General features: G+C 30.6%; 3 protein-coding genes across 5 annotated transcripts; 2 read left to right on the top strand and 1 right to left on the bottom strand.

The window, feature by feature from the left end:
* The first annotated feature begins 823 nt into the window (after nucleotides 1-823).
* On the top strand, nucleotides 824-2,278 carry LOC128186941 (cell death abnormality protein 1-like). Its single transcript, XM_052856922.1, has 4 exons — nucleotides 824-963; nucleotides 1,296-1,430; nucleotides 1,832-1,966; nucleotides 2,086-2,278. Exons 1-4 carry the CDS (start codon nucleotides 912-914, stop codon nucleotides 2,253-2,255), a joined length of 492 nt encoding a protein of 163 aa, XP_052712882.1. The 5' UTR covers nucleotides 824-911; the 3' UTR covers nucleotides 2,256-2,278.
* A 5,580-nt stretch (nucleotides 2,279-7,858) lies between these two features.
* On the top strand, nucleotides 7,859-10,270 carry LOC128186940 (scavenger receptor class F member 2-like). The gene is made up of 4 exons (XM_052856921.1): nucleotides 7,859-8,192; nucleotides 8,448-8,582; nucleotides 9,177-9,311; nucleotides 9,475-10,270. The coding sequence occupies exons 1-4, from the start codon at nucleotides 8,042-8,044 to the stop codon at nucleotides 9,792-9,794; spliced, it is 741 nt and encodes a 246-aa protein (XP_052712881.1). The 5' UTR covers nucleotides 7,859-8,041; the 3' UTR covers nucleotides 9,795-10,270.
* An 83-nt stretch (nucleotides 10,271-10,353) lies between these two features.
* On the bottom strand, nucleotides 10,354-18,218 carry LOC128189331 (uncharacterized). 3 transcript variants are annotated; one of them, XM_052860894.1, is made up of 13 exons: nucleotides 18,099-18,218; nucleotides 15,992-16,066; nucleotides 15,632-15,860; nucleotides 15,207-15,335; nucleotides 14,808-14,895; nucleotides 14,609-14,721; nucleotides 14,440-14,493; nucleotides 13,216-13,281; nucleotides 12,880-12,909; nucleotides 12,547-12,615; nucleotides 12,214-12,273; nucleotides 11,891-12,018; nucleotides 10,354-11,264 (listed from the first exon to the last, which is right to left on the bottom strand). In XM_052860894.1, the coding sequence occupies exons 1-12, from the start codon at nucleotides 18,108-18,110 to the stop codon at nucleotides 11,891-11,893; spliced, it is 1,053 nt and encodes a 350-aa protein (XP_052716854.1). In that variant the 5' UTR covers nucleotides 18,111-18,218; the 3' UTR covers nucleotides 10,354-11,264. The 3 variants fall into 3 exon arrangements, with proteins under 3 accessions (XP_052716854.1, XP_052716856.1, XP_052716855.1); XM_052860896.1 differs by lacking the exon at nucleotides 12,880-12,909 and having other exon boundaries at nucleotides 13,231-13,281; XM_052860895.1 differs by lacking the exon at nucleotides 12,880-12,909.
* Between the last annotated feature and the right edge of the window lie 1,358 nt (nucleotides 18,219-19,576).

Below are 19,576 nucleotides of genomic sequence, written 5' to 3' on the forward strand. Positions count from 1 at the left end.
GAAGTATTCTGCCAGGAGAAATTATTAACCGGACTATCACTATAAACGAACATGGTTTTTTCTCAAATTATCTAATACTAGCTGGGAAAAATGCATGATCCACCAATAAACTTCCGATTAGCTAACATGTTTTCCATTCTTCTTCTTCTTCTTCTTCTTCTTCTTCTTCTTACTAAATCAAATAAGGCATACAAGAGACAATTTATTTTTAGTAACTTCTGTAGATAGAATTATCAAATAACCAAATAAAAATGTGCAAAACCTTTCTTTTTAAAGCACATTCTTCCTATTAGATAAAGAACTACAGTAGACATCCATGACAACGATGTCACTTGACAGGCCGGTACCCAAGCCACGTTCGGTGAGGTATGAATAATTTTGTCTGGCCAGTGCTATCGGTAAATTTCAAAGTGTCTTTGAGGCTCAGAGTGTTTATACAAGCTACTCATAAGTGTTTTGCAGTTAAAAAGGTGTGAAACTCAATTGACAGAAGCAATCTCTCCATTATAAATGCAGAGTGCACTTTAAAATTGTCATACAAACCAAACAATGATGAACGGGTATAAAATAAACGGTGTTTATTTCATAAGACATCACTATAAACACTGTGCCACAATCCAATGCCAAGGTGGCATTTTTTATATTTTTGAAAATGATAATTCCCATAGGATAAATAATGATTCAACAGAAATTATTGAAAATCCTATAGGATATCCTATAAGAATTTTAATTCCTATAGGAGATTGCATTTCCTATAATATGAGTGTTAATATATATGTAGCCTATTTCCTCAACACTCTATTTTTATTTGCAAACAAAATCCAAATAGAGGACATATTTCAAGCACTCAATCAGCAGCATTCCTAATCCGAAAAAAAAAATCGCCAAAAAGACCAGATCCGTGAAATAAAATGACATATGAATATACGTGGTTTACAGTTACTCTGATCTGCATTGCGTATGGTAAGTACATGTATCTAAATGCTTTTTTCGAGTCTTATATGCGTTAATGTATCGTTTTGCTCTATAGCGCCTGAATTTAATAATCAATGACCTCGCCTCGTCAAACGCGGAATGCGAGGATGCTTTTTTACCATAAAAATGTTTCGTTAAATTACGTAAAATATTAGAATAAGGCAGAAAAAAGATTTACTAGTAAATGCGAATCATATATCATAACAAAACTATAACTATTATTATATCAAAGTAGACATTTACGCTTTATCTATAATTCTGTATGGAGTTGACATACTAGGACATGTATCAAAACTTTATAAACTTTTGTGAATCCGTAGGATGTGAGATAGGATATGTTGGCTACAATTGTACAAAACCATGCAGGTATCCTAGCTATGGTGAAAGATGTCAAAAGGCGTGCAATTGTACTGAGGACCTTTGTGACCACAGACTTGGATGCATTCTACCTCAAAGTATGATCATATATATATATTTATATATATATATATATATATATATATATATATATATATATATATATATATATATATATATATATATATATATATATGTGTGTGTGTGTGTGTGTGTGTGTGTGTGTGTGTGTGTGTGTGTGTGTTTTTTATTTTTGTATTTTTACAAACATTCGTTATTCAAGGTCATCTGTGATATCTTAGGACCTATTGCTATTGATTTAGCTCGGTTTTTTTGGCAAGTGAGGGATATATAGAATATCAAATTTGAAATATGCAGAATTAAAAGAATAGTCGTTTTTTTTATTGAACTTGTGGAGAATGCCAAAACTAATAAATAATTACCTTTTAATCGGAAAACCCAATCATCGCACTACTTATATCTTGGAATTACGTTTTAGAGTGTCGAGAGGGTTACTATGGTCCGGGCTGTATCTCTCCATGTCGATATCCAAGCTTTGGTATAAAGTGTCAATACATGTGTTCATGTCAACTCTATGATTGCAATCACATTATTGGATGCAATAATATCTCAGGTACATTTACATAATGTATTAGAAAGTTAAATAATTTTGCAGTTGTCTTATAATATTGATTCAGATGGTGAATAACATTAAAAACTTTTATGCATGTTGTCGTTTTAATATTTCCACAGAAAGTACAAAACCCAATGAGGACTGGCTGGAGGGGAAACAACTCATTAATATATTAATCGTAACAGGAAATTTTGTTTTATTTGGAACTATAGGAATATCAATAATCATATATGTCAAAATATATAGATCAAAGAGGAATGAGAGAAGGAAACAGGCATATAAAATCTGATGGAACTTACATAAAATTAAGAATAAAATTCGATATACATTATTTAATTTTGCCTGATATTGTTTAATTATCTAAAAAATATAAATTTGAAAATTACAAAGGGTATATCGCAATATGAAAAATAACTAATATGTATTAAATAAATATGGTTAAATTGAATGATGTTCAACTGTTTAAAGATCAGCTGCTTTTTGAGGTTTTAAAAAGCAAGAACTAGGAATAAATCGGGGTCAAAAATTCAACCTGGATTTAAGATTGTTGAAACCAACTTCTTTATCAATATTTTCATATTATTGTTTATGTATTATTTGTAATTCAAATCATCTTGAAAACTGATTTAGATTGGCAATATACTTATTTCGTTCGTTGACTTCAATTCAATCGTCGATCAAACAGCTATCAGGTAAGCATTGTGTAACCGTCTTTTTTATCCCATCAGTGTGAACTTGTTAAAGTTGTACATGTACAACTACACGAAGCTATAAGGCAAATGCTGGTATTTATAATTATAACTTATTTTCCTGTTATCTGTACTTAAAATCGTAATGAGTAACATTGAGAGGGTAAGTGTTCTGTGGCAACGCACTTTGAAAAATAAGATTTTAAAGTCCATTTTTGAATTTGAATTTGAAGTCAAATATCTTTGAAAAAAAACCACTTCAAACTACATTGTACATATTGTTGATGTTAATGCACTTTGAAAAAAATGAATAGGATAAGGTTAAAATACTCGATATTTTTAAATACAATAAAAACTATTATGACCTTATTTAGCTCAATGGGATATATTTAATAGAGAACCCAAGAGTTCTCAACTAACTTTATCATCAGTTCCTCTATTTAAAAACATATAATCTTATAATGTCACTTAGGTAAAAAAAAAAATTACCAACTATGAACAACTCATGAGATTTGTATAATCCAAATCGGATATTAACTGCATCGTTAAGCAGCTGTCTTTCCTTTAAAAAGGAATTTTACATATCTCATACAAAACATTGATCTATGTTACAAACAAAAATGATTTATATTACGGAGATCAACTATAACATTTAAAATAGCTTAAATCTTATGGACTTATAAAAAGGTTATGAGAAAAAAAATATAGTTTAGCTATATATATGAGACACATAATGATGCCTAAGTATACAAGTGGACAAAAGAATTTTTAGTAAAATATCTTAATTTGTACAATTTAACCCAAATTTTTACAAAGAAAGTCAATGCTTCGCCACTAACAGATTTATTAACATACCGTTGGAGAACAAATTGTTTGCTCGACTCGTTTTTAATATCACCACATGTATATTTAGAGCAAAGCTTATTCCTATTTTTTTAACCTTTACTCCAGTTTGATGAACTTTATATGTTAGAAAAGAAAGACAGAGGGTGGGAGCCCTTCTTTCTGTAATCAGCTTGAATGATGTACTTGGAATTAACTGTACCTTTGGTTGTCCTATCTCCGTTCTCAAAGACAGTAAAGCATTTTTGATCAGCGCTTACAAACTATCATATTTTTTTTTACTGCAAGTAATTAAAATCGAATCCTAGAATTCAATCTGATAAAAATCAGATCCTTGATTTGCTCCTTATTTCCATTGTCGCTACACGAGGATCCGAAGAAACCCCGCTTGAGGTCACCTCTTGGTAAACTTTTGTTTTAAGAGTATCTATGAGTTATTTTAGCCAATCAGAGCAAGTGTTAGAAAAGGTATTTTCGGGTTACAAACAAAAATGGAGTTTATGAGGAAGCATTGAAACATGTGCTCGATTCTTCGGTATCAGCTAGCTTAATACGGTGCAAAAGTTGAAATAAGGACTTCGTGGAATCAAAGGATCGTATTGGCATAAGTCCCAAAAGCGTAACCGAGAGGATTTCTTCATATCCTCATGAAGCGACATTAGAAAGTACTGAAGTACTGACGGGAGTTGATTTTGCATGGCAAGTAGTATCAGTAATCGAAATAATACTGAGAAATGGTATGGATCCAGGCAAGATTGAACTCTAGTCTTGTTCATCCAAATGCTCGGCTGTCTCCGTTTATCTCCGACAAGCAAGAGAGACTCTATGTTTTGTCGGATATTAACGGAGTCAGCCGATCGTCTGGTTGAACGAGGATACATTGAACTCTAACGGAGGAATACATACGACTTCAAAAAATATCTAAACTGTTTGTGCCATTTGACATCTCACAAGGTTTAAAAAAGTTTTCCTGAAAAACAATGTTTCAGAATACATTGCATCGAATTTATCGATTATTTTCAAGAACTAAGTGTTGTCAGCGGTATTTGTGCTTAGGTCCAAACACTGTTTCACATTCGATTTGTTCGAGTAAGTGCATAGGAGAGTTGATTAAAATCAACTCCCGAAAAAGAGCGAATAAAGGGGCTGATTTTAATCAGATTGCTAGAATTTGTGTTTTAAACATGTATTCTAAATTGCCCTAAGTGTCTCCATAGCAAAAAGAATGTCGATGAATCTTTATAACACACTTTGAGAAAAATAATTAAATGAGTTATATATAAGTATATATCGCACTCTGATTTTTTTTACGTTTTTACTTTTTTCATAGTGCGTTGGCACGCAACGAAGTTATTGGTTTTTTTTTAAACTGAACATCCAAACGTCAATGCTTATTATTAGGGAAAACCAAAGAACCATAGTCTAAATGTGGACGATTTTGGCAACCCAAATTGTAAATACATTTACATGTAAATGGAAATGCACATGAATTGGGAAAATATGCAAATGAATAAAAAATATGAAAATATACAGATTAAGCTGTTAAAGAACACTTTGGCAATTCAAACATATCAAATTTGATACAAATCAGCAAATTGGAAATTAGAATTGTAGTGAGCCCTGGAAACAAATGTCCACTATATATAACCCAATTTCAGTTCAGTTAAAGATTAAGCCAAATGGACACGAAGTGTCCACCGCCATTAAGGCGGAAGCTGTACATAATCTTTAAGATGCTTATTTAAAATGTGTAAGAAAATCATAATCCAACAAGAATTTAGAATGTTTAATTCGTGTTTGGTATTTGGTTTATAATTAAGTGTGTGCCATGGTCTTTACCTTATGACACGGTATCAATTACTACACCTGACGAAATAAACCTCTGAAAATGCTTTCTTCAAAGTTTTAAGGAAATATATTTTTTTGCTTTTTCTGCCAAATACACCAAAGCCTTCCTAAATAAGCTTTTGTCAGATCGAAGCTTACGTATCTTTTAATAGCTAATGAAGCCCCCTTGGTGTGCAAAGAGATCAATGTGGATATCTTTCAGCACGCCAACTTTTTTTCAGGGTGAACTACAGCATTTATAATTATATTATTGAAAAAAAAGACTGCATCCGTCGACTTCTGTACATTTGTAATCTTAACTGAAGCCCGATTAGATTCAATTACCACCTGCCTATTTGATATGGTAAGGGTTTGCTTACCATCCATCGGGATCGGATTGGATAGTAGCTGACCTAATTCATTTAAATCTCCCTTAAAAATTTTTGTTCTACTGAATCTGAAACATTTTCCCCCCAACTGTCATAAATAATGGCAACTTCATTACCTGTTGCAATGCCTTGGATAGAGATCCAGGACCATCAACAGAGGAAGAATCCACATCTGGAGTGCCGACAGCAGTAGCAGACATGTTGTTAATGTTGTCGTCTACCGCCTATTCGTGGAATGGGATTTGCAGTTTCTCCTCTTTCTGTGGGCTGGTGGGCACTCAGCACTGGCAGGCGCAGCAAGTCACTTTGATGCAGGTTCCCCCCTTGGCATACTTGTATTTATCTGAAAACAACTTCTAACAGCAATAAAAAAATAACTATAGCCTACCAACTGTTTACTGAAAATATACCATTCATGTCCACTACAAAATTTCAAACAATTGGCCGGTTAACAATGCGCTGTTTAAAATTGTGCATCATCAAACACAACAAATACAATGCAGAAATAAATAAATTATTGTTCAAATATTTCATTGAAGACTTAATTTTAATAATAATGAATTAAAATTAACATATTCAAACTGAATATGAGATATCTTGCCTGCTTCACTCGCTGTTGTAAAGGAAAAGGAAGTGCAGTGGAGTTTGACTAATGGACGAATTAGGTTCTGGGGTATGCTAATACATAAAAAAAAAACCAAATAATGGCCTCTCAAATAAAGCAATTTAGTTCTTTAAACATTTAAATCGAATTATTTTAAACATTTTAGGGAAATAAAGTTAGCATATTTGATACATGAGCTACATGTTTATAATTTTCAAATACCTGAAATTGTTGTAACTGAAACAGCGTAAAGATAAGAGAACCAGACATGATATTCTCAAAAAATCAGATCTTTGTGAGTTTTTATACCTACAAATACAAAACTTTTTTTTCTTCTTATAGCTATGTTCAAATAACCAATTGCTGATAATAATTTTTCTTTTGTATGATTTAATCATGTCTTAGAGCAGCAAATATGTGTTAATCCCATACATGATATGAAAATCTGTTAACGTCTAAACAAACGTATATTTGTGTCGTATTTTACACCGATGAGTTACAATTTTATAAATTGAACGGGCGTTATGATAAGGAAAAGAACTTTGATTATCAAATGTTTTGATACACCCTTCCGTACAATTCTAAATAGCACGCCGGTTTTATACAAGTAAAATTCCTGAAAACGGAAAAATTCCAACCTATTCTAATTACTTATTTTATTTTTTCCATTTAATGATTCGCAATGGGCAAACAACAAACACTTTAAAAGAAATGCAAACACCTGAATATCACTATCTGTGTTGTGAACTAATTAAAAGTAAAATAACTACATAATATAAATACATTTATACACTCAAACATTCAAGTTTGCGTCTAATATCTAAACAATTAATATCTGAATTTTTTTTTTTTGCATGAATTGATCATACTGACTGTATATTTATGCTTCGTGATCTTATTCTGATTTTAATTTTTTTGTTTCGAATTATCACATTTAATGAATGATATGTATAGTATGTGAAGAAACCATTAAATGGTATAACGTCAGCCAAAAGTATCTTTTGTAGCAAGTCGTGATCTTCAAATAATATTTCATAATTGACACAAAAAGATTCCCTAAAAAGATTTTTAACAAGTTGTTACCAATGTTCAAATAGTGCCAGATTCCAGTGCTGAATCAATTACTTATATTTAGCTCTTTATCAAAATTCAATGATTAACTCGATAACATTTAATAAATTTTATAGTGTAATATTAAGAACGATGGACTGAATTTATCAGTAGTATATATTCAAAGTAATAAACAGTTTTTTAAAAGAAAAAAAGGAAAAGTACGTGTTGTTATATTATCATTTTCTTCATTTAGCTAAAATCTTTTAACGATTAGAATACGTGTCAATAGCTACAACAAAGGACATACTTTCTTTTCACATTTTGATGTGTTATAAGCAATTGATCGCAAAAAATAATCAAATCATCGGGAAAATAACCAGATATACGGTATACTGTTGGATAAAACATTTCATTGGACACAACCAAATGAATTTGTAACACTCTTGTGCAATGAAGCACAAATTAAATATCACTATTGATTTAACGTTATAAATTATAAAACAATTTATTGTTTTACAAATCATTATTATCAATAAATCCGTTTGTTTGGAAATAGCACTTATTTATTTAAAACAAATTAATTTACCATCATGAAAATCATCATATAGGAAAGCAGTATAAAGGGAAGTTATTAATCATATTCCTTTAGTTCCAAGTACAACTCGTATTAATGAATGGTACTTTAATAAAATTTTGTGTAATATTGGAACAAATCACCGGGTGTAGAACTAACCAAATAGGCAACCCAATGAAGGTTAATATTTATCTAATACATACCATAAACGGTACAGGAATTGGAGTTTTGGTGTATGTTGTGCAAGGTAAGTTGCATATACAATTTACGATAAAATTCAAGTTCTTTTATTAAATCAACCATCAGCCTAAATGACCGTTAAAAGATTTATAAATACTATGATTACACAGAAATAAACCATTTAAGATTCCAAAATATAAAGCTCAACATTCATATTGTTTGTAAAGAGACCAATGATCAATTAAGATAGGACGATTATTCATTTAAAAAAACATAAAATTCAACATTTAATGGCATTTAATTTGCCTATTTTTATTTGTAGGATGTCCGATTGGATTTTTTGGTTACAACTGTACACAACCCTGCAGATTTCCTAGCTTTGGTGAGAAGTGTCAGAGTGGATGTAACTGTTCTCGGGATTTATGTGATCACATTACCGGATGCACTAGTATCAAAGGCAAATTTAAGAACATAATTTTTACTATTTAAAGGGAAAGAATATAAATACTTAGGACAACAATTTACTAAAAATTGTATTGCACAGCATTAGACAATTTGCACTAATCTTATATCCCACCTTCACTCGCTTCTATCAAGATCAATTTAAAAAGGCAAAACATAAAGATTGCAAGTCTGCTGTTAACCCGGCTTTCTTTCGTTGAATTATCTATTATGTTGTTTCTAAACTAAAGGGGCCAAAGTTTGTAAACCAACAAATTGACAATATATCTTTTCGAAAAAAGGGAACGCAAAAGCGTAATTAGCTGAATTATCGAATCGTGCAGCTAATTTTAAAGTGTCTGTTCATGCATTTTTGAATAAGCGTGTGAATAAGTGTGTGGATATATCTGTCAATTCAATTATGTTCGTTTATTGTAACTGGTCAACCAGCCAAAACAATTCTAGCTGTCAAACAATTATTCATGATTGAGGTAGTTTTGTTATCTATAAGTACTTTATGAAATTTTTTTTTCAACTTTGATTGTCACCTTTTAAATTCACTCTTTTTTCAACCGTACTGTTGTGTTTATAATACTTTAAAACGATTTAGAATGCGATGATGGATACTATGGTCAGGACTGTATTTTACCTTGTAAGTATCCAAGCTACGGAGGAAAGTGCCAGCAAACATGTATCTGTATGCCTTTTATATGCAACAACATAAATGGATGCGAAAATATTACAGGTATTGTATCTTATAGGAAACAAATTACAAAAAACTTTAATTATTTAAAGCAATTTTTGTACAGTCAATTAATAACATTTGTTGTCAACATATTGTATTGTTATCATCAGTTGTGTATTTATGTCAATATCATAAATTGACATTTCATCAATATCATATTTAGAAATCACAGAAATGCTGACAACGAAAAGTGAAGAGGTTTTCAATTTTGAGTGGACGTTTTTTAATAAGCATCGAGAGGCCATAATCACAGGAAGTTGCAGCTTATTACTGATTATGGCGATGTGTGTATGGCTCAAACTAAAGAAATGCAATAAAAAGCCAAGTCCACATTTCGAGGAAAAGATTGACCAGCGTTTCGAATTATATTCAAGTCCATCAATCGACGACGTTCCGAGAGCTAGTTATGCAAGTCTTGAACTTGATGAAGTTTCTGATCCCGACTACGAAAACACACGTTTTAGTAACTCATCAATGATATAATAATGTCCACGTTTTCAAATCTTGATATAGTTTTGTTGTGCAATTGTCTCACTATAACGGTTTTATTTATCTACTGAAATCGTTGTGTGACACAGATTTGGTTTTAATCTAATGTTGAAACATTTTGAATATTTAATAATACTAGAATTTGAATTTTCCTTTCATAATAAAGTGTCAATTTACTGTGTTTAAAATATGCAACTCACAATTTGTTTTCAATATTATAATGTGAATGACAAATTCTGTTATATCATAACCAAATGTAAATGTATTTAATTTAAATGCATAATTATATACACATTTTGTGCATGTAGTCTCGATAAAATATTTTAAACAGATTAAAACAATTTAAATTTTCCTTGTGCTACAAACCTCAAAGAGGATTTTCGTGGTGATGATTTTCAAAAGCCACTTCAATCTGATTTTTCGGATCAAGCCGTTATTACAATAAAAATCGAATGTGCAAGATTTTTTTCACGACAAGTGAATTTCGACGGCTCTAAACCGACTTTTAAATATGAAAATTTGAAGTCTGTCCTTGAAAACAAAATGTCATGACGGGACACTCTCTAGATTGGATAAGTGCATTTATGATCGTTTGATTTATTTCCTTTTTAGACGTGAGCATTGCGTAAGCAATCCCCAGCTTTAGCTATATGTACTTACAGTGCGCAGTTGATCGGATGTCGACTAAACAACTGTTGAAATAATTTCCGCACCAAAATGTGTGCATCAGAGAAATGTTCGCCCCCGTTTTTTTATTCGCCCTTGTTGTCAGCAGCCAGAAGGTTTTAAATCAAGGAAAGATAAAATGTCTCAAATTATCTCTCTTTGAGCACAACTTTGTTTAGGCGAATTTATGAGCAGACGAAACCGATTCAAAGTGAACAAAAGACGAAAACAACCATACATACAGTATCTTGTAACAATAGTTGATTTTGATCTTCTTTTCATTAAAGTTTCTTCTGGCAAGTCTGGACATTTTTTTATTTATTACAAACGTCGAAAAGACAAGAGTATACATAAAAATCCTTGATTGTTCGGGAGCAAAACACCCGATACAGGTGATCACAAAATCTCATTACAGGTTACGGCTCTGTTGAACTAACTGCCTAATGTTATTATCTAACATACATGTACCACACTTTTAACAAACGTAAATGATAAGCACCTTCACATTAAAAAAAAAAATACATTAATAGATTTTAAATTTTTGTCGAAAAACTCAATTCATGTTTACATACTTGATAATTGATTTATTCATCACTCATATACACAGTTTACAAAGGCGGCGATGCAAGACTAAGAAGAGTACTAGTAATTATGCAAATCACACCTTATACCTTTTAACTACTTTAAACATGCCCTTATTGTTTTAGTAGCATTTTACAAAATATCAATTAAATTGTCGATAGACTTCAAATATTGCTTGATCATTCTATCTGGACCGTGGTTGATTTTTCAAATCATCTGAAATATAAATAAAATCATATATTTATTGAAAAATAAATATAAAATTAATGTTATTTAGCAAATGAAATAAAAATATGACGGAAGGCCTGGGCTAAGAAATCACGGCCTTCTGAACCAAACCTCCCAATAGTACACGAGTCCGGCGCGCTAACCGCTTACCCATCTATGCAAGACAAAGTTACTTTCGATAGAGAACGGAACTAGGCCACTGGTAACTGATCGTTACTGCGGTTGGTGTGTCTTAAAACATTAAACATGATTCAGCAAGCATGAAGGATCAGTTAAGTTTTGGAAGAAGAGTTTCAGACTTATCCATAATCTTAACAAAATCTTCTTTTCCAATGTTTATTTCGCTACCTTTGTGATGGACCCCTAAAAATTTTCATTTATCAATGTGTAATCTGAGAAATATGTTTGCTATGAGAAAATGTAAGAGGGAGCAGTACTCCCGCCCCCCCCCCCCCCCGCCTTAAGGCCAACACTGATACTACTTGCCGGCTAAGTTCTATCAAGAGGTTTTTTACCTTGAAAATACTCAGTCCATCAATTACTTTTATTGATGCATATTTTGTCTGAAAAGGTCATTCGTCCTAAAGTTGAAAAAAACCCTTAAAAGTACGTACTCAGATTTTTTTCTTTCCGGTATAAATTGCTCGAGCAGGTTTGTAAGTAGAGGGCTGAGAGGTCTTACCGACAGGGTTTGTTGGTTTTACATTAAAACTAGTCGGAGGCACAGGTCGTGGCGGTTTTCCTGGTTGTTACAGAAAACGAAACATGAATGAATTAAATATTTGTGCAAGATTTGGATATCAACAGTTTCTTAAAATTTTAATTAAATTTAAACTTATTAAAAAAAATAGTTATGATTAAAAGAGATACAATCGTCAAACTATTTGAAATCTTTCATAAGTAGCAGGTTTGTAAGTAGAGGGCTGAGAAGTCTTACCGACAGGGTTTGTTTCTTTTACAATACAACTAGGCGGAGGCACAGGTCGTGGCGGCTTTTCTGGTTGTTATAGAAAACAAAACATGAATGAATTACATATTTGTGCAAGATTTGGATATCAACGGTTTCTAAAAATTTTAAAAGAGGTACAATCATCAAACTATTTGAACTCTTTCATAAGTAGAACATAAGTACAAATGAAATACAGAACATTTTAAAAGTACCCCAGATGTGTTATCACGAATATCCCTAAGGCCCCCAGTACACTAAGACACTACGTTATTAGATAAAAGTAGCAGTAACTCAGTTTTTAACAAATCAGTTTCAACTTACTGGTTGTCTTTCCATTGGTGTCTGTTACCTCTAGTTTGATTCCTTCGCTGCTGCATGCAACCGGGGAGTCTACGTGTATCACATAAAGGAAAGATATTCAGCAACATATCAACACATTGCCTTTCAAAAAAATTGTATTCAAATATTTTTAATCTTATATTACAAATGAAACCAGAAAATATTTCACATTTAATTTATCAATAAAAATATCATTATTATATCTTTGACAACTGTTTCATCCCGAATGATAAATGAAATTGTTTCCCAACTGTTCCGTACAGTTGGACAAACACTGAATTTAAGATCTATGTGAGAATTTACAAATACTTTTACCTTTTTCATTTACAGTGTGTGTTACACAATCTTTAAAAAATAAAGAATGGATTGAATTAATTTGACAAATTCCATACCCAGGCGTTGAACAGTTACACGCAAGATAGTAAAAAAAAACACCGTACACATACACACAAACGGTGCTAGTTACAAACTAGTAAACATTGCCATGTTATTAAAAGCTAATCTAAAAAATTGGCTGAGTAACAAAGAGAGTATCGGGATGTAACTCCTTGAAAACCATCTATTTGTGAAATCATCTATTATATATCTAAATACAATTAATAACTGTTGTTTTTTCAAGTAAAAAATGAATATGAATTGAATGAAACGTACTGTTAGCATCCTCACCATCATCTTTAATGTCCACGTTGTTTTCATTGCTTTCGTTTGGAAGAAACACTTTAAACAAATTTAAAGTACATACATGTATTAACATAAATATACATATCAAAATATGTTAGTCTTGAAGAATTTTACTAGATATAACAATACGAAAAGATTTATTACCCTTCTTTTACTGTTACTTCATGTAGTACTTATTTAAATAAAGCTAAATTGGTGAAAACTTTGATATTAAAAATTGTAAATAAAAACAAAATGCATTCAGTTCCAACAAAAAAAAATCTGTAGGACAGAAAAATTTACAGAAATATCTTTTTCAGTTATATGTTTAGCGGAAAAAGATAAACTTTAAAACTAAAACAAAAACCCTTATACCACAACCACAACATAGCATTTAACCGAGTTGTTTTAATTTTTCATATTTGATGTCCTTAGAATAGGAAATATATTCTTTATCAACTTTAAAAAGCTTACACCACTACGCATTAGACATAATACACTTTTTCTTCTAATACTTTATCGAAAAAGTATAGAAGATTTTTTACTTTTGATACGATAACTGACAAAAACGTTTTGAAAACCTTTGATGCATAGAATAATGCATTTTATGGTGGCATAGCTCTGCCACTACAAGTCAAAAAATTAGTAGCTATGATAGTTGTAGGATCGTAATTTTAATTTGTCAGAAAATTATTAAAAATGTCAAGAAAATTATTTTTTTTTTGCTTTTGAAACCATGTGCGTGTCAGAAAAACACAGTGATAACTAGATGGCAGATATTTGGTATGAACCAGTTGAAGTTTTCATTTTTTTAAAAACACAAATAGAAATATTTAGTTAAATAAAATGTGAAAATATCGTTTTTCAAATAGATGCATATTTTGATTTAAGTATGTATGTTTTATATTAGTTTCGGTCAAACTTAACACACGTACGTGATGCAAACTTATTTGTACAAATCATGATATTAGACTTAAATATATACATTCATTTTACATGTATCATCTACTTTAACGTTTATTTTTCAATTCGTCTTTCATTTTTCCTATTAACGTTATGTTCTTATACTGTAATTCTTTTTTTTTTTAAATGTAGCATATTGGCCAAATAGCTTACCATGTTTAAAAAAATATATTCAAAAGTAAAATTAAAAGAGTGCATCAGAATGAATAAACATGTGAGTTCAAATGAATAAACAAGAGCTATAAATTAAACCTGTTTCCTCTGGATTGTTGTTCTCCGGATTGCTTATGTCCTTTGATTTACATCCTTAAAAAATCAAGCGAATACAAAAAATTAACCTTTATTTCTTGAATGATGCTTTGTCAAAAGTTTTATATTAAAACTTAGTATATTAAGAACATAATATAATTACAAAATATACCTTTTTGACATAAGCTAATTATTGACTTTCGCTCCCACCATATAAAAAGTACAGAAACGGCAACCAATCCCACTGATAATAATGTAACGAATATAATGTAAACCAACTCTGATCTGAAAAAGAATGTAGTTTAATGTCAATTCTTATTATTAATAAAGAACACCCTTTATAATTAATCAGTAACGCACTATTATTTTACCTAAATTCGGGAGCTTTATTTGCTGATGGCGCTAAAGGTAATGTTGTTGTTGGTTCTGGTTGGTTTTTGAGGGCATAACAACGTATGTCTATTATAATTACAATACAATAAATACGATAAACGTGAGGAAAATGCATCGTTAACCATATCCAAATAATAATAAATCATTTATTATAACATTCAATGCCTAAAACATTCTATCCATCCATGATTTCGAGCAGAAAAAAAAATTACTTTTATATGTTTCATCCGAGCTAATTACTAACATTGCATGTGTATTCAATTAGATATCATTAGACTCAGTCCAAATCTTAGGCAACATAAAGCTGATAAGCTTAAGAGGACATATTAGAAAACATTACATCTTTATGCCTCAAATATCTATGTAGGAAAATTTACATTTATATGCTTCAGATGATGGGTATCTGGGTGGACATCGTTCGCCGGGAGGAAACTTCAAACACTCGAATCCCTGATCATAATTCTCCATAATTTCTTTATTATTTGAGTTATAATACGCACAGTAGCCTAAAACATTGTGAAATAGAATTTGTAAATTTGATTAAGTTTTGTTTTTGTTGTTTCCTTAAGTCGTGTAGAAACTTTAAAACTCTATATAAACTTTTGTTTCTAAAATCTAATAAAATCTCTTTTTTGTTAGAATTGCAATCTACAACAATTCTATTCTTTAATACGGATTCTTTCTTTTTGCGTATATTTTCAAAAGTAAGAACAGAAGAATATGTATACATTAATTTTATGAACACATACACGTTTTACCAAAATCAAAACAAAATATGGTTGAGAAAAGATAAAATTTTTACCTTGCAAATAGTAGATTGGTGCACAAACTTCTAATGTTGCGTTTCGCAAATGATTTATGAGACAATTATATTGAAAGTTCTTAGGCTCCGTGCAGTTTTGATGATGCGCCATACTTTCACAGTTTTTCCGTTGAACTGCTTTTTCCCATTCTGCTTTAATGTGTGGACAGGAAGTGACGTATTCTATAGTTGGTGTTGAGAGGGGACAGATGAACGAACAATCTGCTATCTAAAATGAAAGTTATTTTTTTACGTACGTTCTCTCTCTTCTCTTTTTTTTTTAATGAAAATTGATATACACGTACAAATTGCAGGAGAAAATTTATGTGTTGAAAAACACACACATGAAAAAATTTTTACCTGGAGAATTATGAATGTGATATAAACTATTGTTTGTTGAACGGTTTCCATATGCATGTTTCGTTCCTTCATTATCTACAAAGACATTAAAGTCAGAGACTATATAATGATGCAGACCATGTAATAGTCATTCACAAAATGAATCTACATGTATCAGAATAGTATTTATCTTTCCTAATTTACACTTGAACAGTTGGTGATTTACATAAAATTATTTATTTCAAAGTAGACTAAATTCCAACGGCCATAACATTAACTTATGTAAATTTTGTGCAGTATCAGAAATAAATGAATTGAAGGGTTTAGCAAGGTTTATTATCTATACTTAGTCTACCATTTTGGCTCGATTCAATTATCATTCTTAATTAATATGAAATCTGTTAAATAGAAATATTTCATTCTGGTGTCAAAGAATGTTACAAAACTTATTATTAGCAAATGGCTAGCTCATATATGGTTGATCGAGAGAAAGATGTCAATAAGACAGTTGAAAGTATGATGCCAGTTTCTATAGTCCTTATTTGTACAAATGAAATGCAAATATTGTCCTTATAAATTCACAAAAACACAATACAAGTACAGTAGTATACACATCTTGCATATATGTTCAACTGAACCGTTAAGTGTAACGTTTATTAAAAAATGTAAAACTGAAATCTTAACTTGGGAACTTGAGGGAAAGCTTTCTGAAAAAAATGGGATAGAACCTTTTATGTTCAACATCAAATGTTTGCTCATTTTTTATCAGAATTTGAAATATGTACAATTACATGTACAATTGATCTGCAAAACACAAAAATGTTATCCTGAAAACTTTATTGTGAGCTACAGTATCCGTACAATAGAGGTGCTTGTATTTTTGCAAAAAAATATTTTAAATTAATTTTAAATTTATAGTACATGTAAATATACAGTTGAATTTTATGTAAAATTTCAGTCATGAATAATGAACAGTATTAATTTTATTTATAAAGGTGCATTCAATTAACATGTTGCTAATTTTGAAGATTTTTTTGCTGCATTTTGCAGACTGGTAGAGTGTAAAGAGAAATGTTTCGTATCGATAACCCTACTACATGACGAATTTAAAATTAGGAGGGATAGTTTTCAACATTGTACACAATACAAGGAAATGGCATAGCATGAGGTTATCACCAATTGTGAATAGTGCAAGTTTATGAGATATAATTATCAAAAAAAAAATTCTGAAGCGGATTTATTATCGCTTCAAAACAATCCATTGTGATTGAAAAGGTTAATATTATGATATGAGCTGTGTCTATAAACTATGATTCAATGAACTGTACAGATCAGACGTCAATGAGTCAAATATAGGAAATTGTTAGATTTTTAATGGTCAGAAATGTGTCTCCGGCATTTATGAATCAATGTATTTTATCATTTTATTTTAATAAAAAGTCTATAAATGGACGTACATGTCACTCTGATATTTCTAGCTAAAAATGACCTGAATATTTCATTTCAATTGTGCAATGAAATATTGAAATAGCCATTGATGTATTGTATTGGACTATACATTCCAAAATCGATTCGTAATGTTATCACATTCAAAGACAAAGGAAGATGTAAATATATATTCTTCAGTCAATTGGACGAGTAATATAACTTGACTACTATCAATTAATGAAAATAACCAATATCTCTGTAGCCTGCGGTAAGTATATATGTACCTATGCACATTTTTCTTATAAACAAACCAATACAAACAATTAAGATTTTAAATTGTTAATTTATATCTTACCTTGTACCCAAAACTGGTAATTAAATCGTAAAAAATCTAAGAATTACACATAGTCGCCCTGGTATTGTACTTTCGTTTTGAAAAAAAAAACCCTGCTTGATATTTTAATCGATACAATCCGAAGTTTTTTTGTACAAGAAAGATGTATGGTTTATATATAGATTAATAAACGTATTTAAAGATATCTGCTATATGTAAAACAGTTGATATGCCAATTACTTCTAGCATACAACCACAAGGAAAAAATATCATGGTTATATTCTGATCCTTCCAAGACCTACAGAGTTAGATATTATGTTCAATCCATAAAATACACCGTCATCAACCGCAGATTGTCAATATTACCTGTAAAATCATCCTTGATGCTTATTGACCCGTAATTCTTCGTTTCCGATTGACTCTGTTGTGAACGCGAAAGCACAAGAAAAAATAAGACACACAGCGTTAAGTTTATTTTTAACTTATACAGTCTAATCTGCACAAATTTAAAAACCTTACCTAGCTAGGATATCTTAAATGAATGGCTCAACATACGTATTATTGGTTACTCAGTGTAAAGTTTCTAAACAAAATAAAAAAAACGGAGAATTAAACTGGCAAAGTTTAAGAAAATGTTTACGATATAGTGCTTTCTTTTTTTTTAGCCCTTTTGAACTTGTAGCATAAATGAAAAAAGAAGAAAGAATGTGACTTCCGGTAAACAGGTATTTTTCTCGACATGCAGCGATGTGTTTCTGTTATTTAAATCTATTCCGAATTGTTGTATTTTTATCATAAACATTTTATGTGTTTAGCTATCTATTAGAAAATTATATCAATGGGAACATTGAAAGTAACTTATTGTTATATATATTGAATTTGAACTAATTTCTTACGAAAATGACTACAGTATACATGTATGTTAATATTTCATTTCGGTGCACCTGTCCCAGACGTGCGTGAGAAATAAAAAAGAAAAGGTTTCATATTGTTATCAGAAATAGGTAATTATCTTATTTTCTCAAATCTTATTGGATAAATTGACGGGTTCACTAGAAATTTAAGGACAATCGACCACATATTGTTTATATTATATGAGTTTTAGGGTACATTTGCTAAAACGAAAGTAGAAATTCTGGTAAATTCCAGGTGTTTCGGGGTCCATGATTTGTCCAGGTAATGTAAAAAATCTTAATGCCATATTTTCAATGGTATGATTTTTATTTAGTGTAATTGATAATTTGCGTAAAATATATATATTATCAAAGAGTATTGTCGTTAAAGTTGCGATATATAATACAAGTATAAGAAAACTCATAATTATTATGAATTATGATAATTCACACAAAATGAAACTTGTCAGTATACGTGAAATCAGTACTACCATACAGGAAATAAAGGTATACCTATAGCATAAACTGTTATGTAAGGTAAAGTAACAATTAGTTTATACTGGGAAACTGAATACAAACGTCAAACTTATCTGCGATATGCAGAAAGTGGTGCTTATCCTATTTTATCTGACATATATACAAAAAAATTGGATTGTTTAAATTCGACATGATAAAAAGCACTTTAAGAATATTCATGGAGATCACGGGTTACTTACATGTATTACAGCAATTGCAGGTATGTTATAGGCTACTGGTCAAATCTTATTTTTTAAGAACGTATGTACAAATAGAATCCAATAGAAATTGGAATTTAAATGCTTAATTCATGAACTTGCTATTGATAGGGAAACTTAGTTCAGGAACGACAAATCTGTTGGATAGAGAAATACTTTACCCGGTGTAAAAATACAACAGAGAGCCACACAATTAATGCACCTACGCAAAGTAAAT

The sequence above is a fragment of the Crassostrea angulata genome, chromosome 6 (assembly GCF_025612915.1).
Source record: "Crassostrea angulata isolate pt1a10 chromosome 6, ASM2561291v2, whole genome shotgun sequence".
NCBI classification, from domain to species: Eukaryota; Metazoa; Mollusca; class Bivalvia; order Ostreida; family Ostreidae; genus Magallana; species Magallana angulata.

Coding starts and splice junctions, on each gene's coding strand:
- LOC128186941 (XM_052856922.1), top strand. CDS start 912: ATGACATATGAATATACGTGGTTTACAGTTACTCTGATCTGCATTGCG. Junction 964..1,295: donor TCTGATCTGCATTGCGTATG/GTAAGTACATGT, acceptor GTGAATCCGTAG/GATGTGAGATAGGATATGTT. Junction 1,431..1,831: donor TGGATGCATTCTACCTCAAA/GTATGATCATAT, acceptor ATTACGTTTTAG/AGTGTCGAGAGGGTTACTAT.
- LOC128186940 (XM_052856921.1), top strand. CDS start 8,042: ATGAATGGTACTTTAATAAAATTTTGTGTAATATTGGAACAAATCACC. Junction 8,193..8,447: donor TTTGGTGTATGTTGTGCAAG/GTAAGTTGCATA, acceptor TTTTATTTGTAG/GATGTCCGATTGGATTTTTT. Junction 8,583..9,176: donor CGGATGCACTAGTATCAAAG/GCAAATTTAAGA, acceptor AAAACGATTTAG/AATGCGATGATGGATACTAT.
- LOC128189331 (XM_052860894.1), bottom strand. Junction 12,910..13,215: donor TGATGGTGAGGATGCTAACA/GTACGTTTCATT, acceptor TATTTTTTAAAG/ATTGTGTAACACACACTGTA. Junction 12,019..12,213: donor AAAAGAAACAAACCCTGTCG/GTAAGACTTCTC, acceptor TGTAACAACCAG/GAAAACCGCCACGACCTGTG.